A 4743-nucleotide genomic window follows, 5' to 3' on the forward strand; every position below is an offset into this window, starting at 1 on the left:
CTTGAACCCTCCCACCCCATTTTGACAAACCTCAAATATCTGATGTATGAAAAGAAAATTATATATATAAAAAAAAAACAAGAGGAAATCATTAGGGAGTGCTTCAGCACAACATGCTCCAATTTGGACCATTTAAGATTTTTGAACCAAAACATTAAACAAACACTGATGCAGGAGAAAAAGGATTGAAGGCAGACTTGAATAAGATAACTATTTTGAGAATTAAAGTTTATTAATAATTGGGTAACAAAGATATAGATAAGAATTAGTAAACATCACAAAATATAATCACTAAATGAGTTACAGTCCAAGCCTCTCATTAAATTAGGCTAAAAAATATTAAGTCTTCAGTTTTTCTGTGCTTGTAAAAATACAAAGGCAAGCTACTAAGGAAACTCCATAGTATGGTCAGTTGAATGACTAAATATAAAGTTGGTGGGCATTTTAAAATTAAGAATACAGCAAATAAATACTGAACACAAACCACTAAAAACAGATTAATACCAGCAAACCATCACATAATCAGGCATCAAAAATAAAACCAACACAATAAAACCTGAAACCATTTGTATCATAATATTCATGCCAGGGACAGTTCTTCCAGTACCAAAATACTTTACAGGACTTACTGGTAAATGAATTTACAATTTTGATTGAACACTGCTGCATGATGACACAACCTTCTGCATGTCAAAAAGTGATGCCTCCAGAGCATCAACATATGCCTGAGCACTTGTTTCAGGGCATTCATTCATGGTGCAAATAGCAAACATAATTTGCTGAGGCAATGGGTTGTAGCAGCAAGCATAGCCATCTGGGACAAGAGGTCCGTAGCACATTACCGCTTCAACAGAGGCAGCCACCTGATAATGATAAAATTGAATGCAATATTTTTATTGATCACACTAAGAATTAAGAATTTGATGAAATTGAATGTGTACTAACTTGACTGGACGATATTCTCATGCGAGCGCTGCGGGTAACTCCTGGGTCAGAGTAAAGGGCAGGTGTTTCTACACCATCCTCTTGGGCAATGAGCTTCAGGCCGAGAAGGTGTCGATCAACGCCTTGGCCCTTAGAAGCCTGGGGAGGGAAAGAGGGTTGTAGTGTAATTGTGAACTAAAAACCGAATACAATTACAATTTAATAAACAGACTCACCTCCATAGTGTAGGATCGGTGAGCATTAACTGCTGTTTTGAGGGATTTGAACTTGTCATCAAGACTGGCACAACTATCAAGCATAGTCTTGCAAAAGTGGGTTGATTCCTCAGAGCATGATCTAATTGTTTCAGTTCGGCCTCCTAAAAACATTCGTGTACTGGCAGTCTCATATGTTGCAGCAGGTAGTCCATGGAGCCTTATAGTGCCAAACATTAGAATAAAATTATCATCACAATATTTTTAAAATGGAAAAAGAAACATCAGTTAAGTACCTTAATTTTCTACCTACCTGAAGAAAGCAAGTTGCATTGCCATTTGAATGTAACTGTCAGGGCTCATTTTGTTTTGCTTGGGAAAATCTTTACCATAGCCCTTGAAAGAATGGGCATTCATATCCACATTTGCAACCAAGCTGTGAGAAGACATTAGGACAGATGTTAGCATAAGTGCAAACAGATGACACTTTATAAAATAAATTTCTGGTCTCAGTTCAAACAAACCTGTCAATTTCACGTGAGGCGTCTTCAATATGACACTGCAGGGCATTATTCAGAACAAATGGCAAAGGCTCAGGACGAGGGCAGGTAACTTCCTTCACAAATTCATTTTTACATGATGCACTGAGTGGGAAAACAAGTTTCAAAATTATTTTTTCTATTTACAATCAAATAGAGAGAAAGATGAAAAAGAACAATGCTTACATATGCTTCAGAATGAAGTCCATCATCACTGCCACAGGCTGGCCCTCAGCAGGGCTATGTTCATAACACAGACCAACCTCTCCATGAGTTCCAATAATGAACTAGAAACCATTAATTTCATCAAAATTTTACATTTAATTTAAGGATTAATTAACTGAATAGACGAACATATATATTTGATAACCACCTACCTGTATGGTTTTATCAAACCAACGGTTTCCACTGTTAGAGAAACTTCCCAAACCATGCAACATTTGAAGTGCAGCAACTGTTCGCCTATTCATAATTTTTGGCATTTCAGGATTTTTTTGATCCAGAGCAAGAACAAATAAAGCAGATTCTATTTCCTCTATGGACCTCTTGTTCACTGAAAAAAGACAAACAAGTAAATATATTTTTTGATGACATGAAAGTTAAGAATAATTCTGGAAGCATTCCAAAGCTTAGTCACCTCCATTGTTCACGCAAGACAGTTCCTTGTAAGCCTTACTCCATTCATCCCGATGGGCACTAGAGAGAATACCAACTGGTGGGGCAGCTACTTTGGAATTGTCAATAACATACTTCAGCATGAAAAGAATTTCCTTTTCATCCAGTGGCAAGCCTCTCTCATTAATGACTGGCACCTTGAAAAACTACCAACAAAATATGAAAAGGTTATCAATTTGGTTGAGATGATAGATTTATGAAGAGTTGGCATCACAACATACAACAGTAACCTACATGATTATTATGGACAACAACAATGTGCTTAGGAGGGCATTTGGGATCCGCAAATGTTAGCTTGTCCAGAGGAATGTGTGGAGCACGGTTGACACCAAAAATCCTGGAGTACTGCACCATATCCAATGGATTGTTGCCTTGCTTGTCTTGAGGAACCCTTCCACTGCAAGAAAAAAATTTCTTTGTAGTAGTTTCTATCTTTAAACACTTTTATTGAATTATAATTGAAAAATGGCATGAGAAGAACAGGTCTGATATTTTGAAATTTGAATTACAAACCTGTCAATGAGTAGTTTGTAGTTCAAGGCACCCACGATAGTGCGAGCAGCATAAACCAGCCGTTCATTTACATCTTTAAAGTCCTGAAGAGGAAATACCAGACCTGGACTGGAGTGAACGACAACTGGACTACGAAAACCAAGATAGGAGTATGCAAGCCACCAATCCTCAAGCTAAAAGAAAATTCATAATGCATCGCATGAGTAGTGAGAAATCAACTTATAGATGCTCATTATAGATTAAGTAAAATATTTTACCCAGTTATGCTTGGTTTGGGCTCTCTTTTCTAGTTTGGCTTGGAGCTTCTCCCCAATACCACCGGTTTTGCCAAACTCTTCGACAATTTTAATGGTATCACACAGTTCACTTGCAGATAGATGGGGTTTTGCTGTTCTGAACAATTAAACGCAACAATGAAAGATCTTGATACTAAGCCACAGAGAAAAATACACACATTCTTCATTTGACGTACTTAATTAGTTTTTGTAGAGTGCTTTGCAGTGGAGGAACAGGTAGTTGGGGTAAAGTAACATCTGTTTTCTGTGCTGCAGCTGTTGATTGCCAAGTTACCGCTGAGCTGTGTGGCCATCTCTTAGCAAACACCGACGACATAAGCATTCGGTCAATTTGAGGACCAATCTGAAAATAAGAATAAGAGCAAATATAGTAAACATTAACGCTTACTAAATTCTTAGCATTCATATTTTTCTGTTGGGAGTTACCAAGGATGGGATTTGGTTCATGGTTCCTATAGTGCGCAGCATGTTTGTTGGAGGGCTTAAGGTGTGATCTGAAAAAAATGAATGCGCATAGTATTAGATACCAGTAGCAAGTCACTACACTGTTTCTTCTATAAATGAACGCGACAGGAAAACTGAGCAGATACAAGAGGCTAGTCAGAGACCAGACAGTACTGAATAAAAATTCCATTGTTCGAGCGAAAATTATCTTTATGAGTCGACAATCCCCTCTGGGTGACGAAAAAGCAGATGATAAAACTGAATTTTACATCGTCATACCATAACCTTCCATGCCAGCAAACAACTGGGACATTTACGGGTTTAAAGTTCAAGAGACAGGCAAACCAGACGCTTGTTGCTCCGTCAGCTTTTGGGAATGCATCAACACAGATCCTAGCAACACCCTACCTAAAACGAAGAGAGTGGACTTCCAACCGGTTCAACAAGCTACTCTGTCAAAAACAGTTTTAGACACTGTCGTCTGATTTTCCATGACAACTGTCTGCTGCAAACAAAAGCCTGACCAAAATAATCCAACAGGTGAACCAACGCACCTTCCCTCCCTGTCATGCATTCGCACATTATATTGCTCGACATCTTGAGCCCCTCGACAACGCAGCGTCCACTTATGGGCACACACTGGCTGACAGACCGATTGATCTGTGGACCCGTCTCTATCTCACAATAAAAAATGAACTATGACAGTAAAAACAATCTTAAAGAAGCTCAGCTCCGGGGAGAGCCCATTGAAGCCAGCATGACGTCACGCGACTGTCAGCTGTCAGCTGCCGTTTGACTCTGGCGCGCTGTAGGCAGCGGGTTTGAAAAGAAGTGTGTTGGAAGGGGAAAGTCCACCTGCGTGAGCCGACTCCATGCTCCAGACTCAAAGCCTCCCTTTGTTTTGTTTGCTGACTTTGATCTATCAGCACCCTGGGAATCAAGTGGGTGATATAGTATGAACTTGGGGTCTGCTACCAAAGGGAAGTTCCATGGGGGGAAAAAAAAACATGTTCGCTTTTATAATATTTTGAAATTTTATTTGACGTAAACGGGGCGAAAGACACATCATTTGTAATTTATACCCTAACTTTGAAACATATGAAGACTCACACACAGTATAAGTAAGTAGAATAGTAG

General features: G+C 39.0%; 1 protein-coding gene across 3 annotated transcripts; it reads right to left on the minus strand.

The window, feature by feature from the left end:
* Positions 1-207: 207 nt before the first annotated feature.
* Positions 208-4314, minus strand: LOC117642525 (carnitine O-acetyltransferase-like). 3 transcript variants are annotated; one of them, XM_034380785.1, is made up of 14 exons: positions 4161-4314; positions 3589-3656; positions 3339-3505; positions 3124-3259; positions 2867-3039; positions 2588-2750; positions 2316-2499; positions 2056-2231; positions 1865-1965; positions 1664-1783; positions 1453-1575; positions 1161-1359; positions 946-1083; positions 208-863 (listed from the first exon to the last, which is right to left on the minus strand). In XM_034380785.1, exons 1-14 carry the CDS (start codon positions 4201-4203, stop codon positions 642-644), a joined length of 2013 nt encoding a protein of 670 aa, XP_034236676.1. In that variant the 5' UTR covers positions 4204-4314; the 3' UTR covers positions 208-641. The 3 variants fall into 3 exon arrangements, with proteins under 3 accessions (XP_034236676.1, XP_034236678.1, XP_034236677.1); XM_034380787.1 differs by lacking the exon at positions 4161-4314 and adding an exon at positions 4015-4154; XM_034380786.1 differs by lacking the exon at positions 4161-4314 and adding an exon at positions 3886-4027.
* Between the last annotated feature and the right edge of the window lie 429 nt (positions 4315-4743).

Source organism: Thrips palmi, unplaced genomic scaffold, assembly GCF_012932325.1.
Source record: "Thrips palmi isolate BJ-2018 unplaced genomic scaffold, TpBJ-2018v1 HiC_scaffold_16, whole genome shotgun sequence".
Lineage (NCBI taxonomy): Eukaryota > Metazoa > Arthropoda > Insecta > Thysanoptera > Thripidae > Thrips > Thrips palmi.

Excerpts from the sequence above, each read along its gene's own strand:
- LOC117642525 (XM_034380785.1), bottom strand. The coding sequence starts at position 4,203 with ATGTCGAGCAATATAATGTGCGAATGCATGACAGGGAGGGAAG. Across the intron at positions 3,260-3,338 it reads ACTCTACAAAAACTAATTAA|AACAGCAAAACCCCATCTAT; the intron begins GTACGTCAAATG and ends TTAATTGTTCAG. Across the intron at positions 1,576-1,663 it reads GCCTCACGTGAAATTGACAG|CTTGGTTGCAAATGTGGATA; the intron begins GTTTGTTTGAAC and ends GTCTTCTCACAG.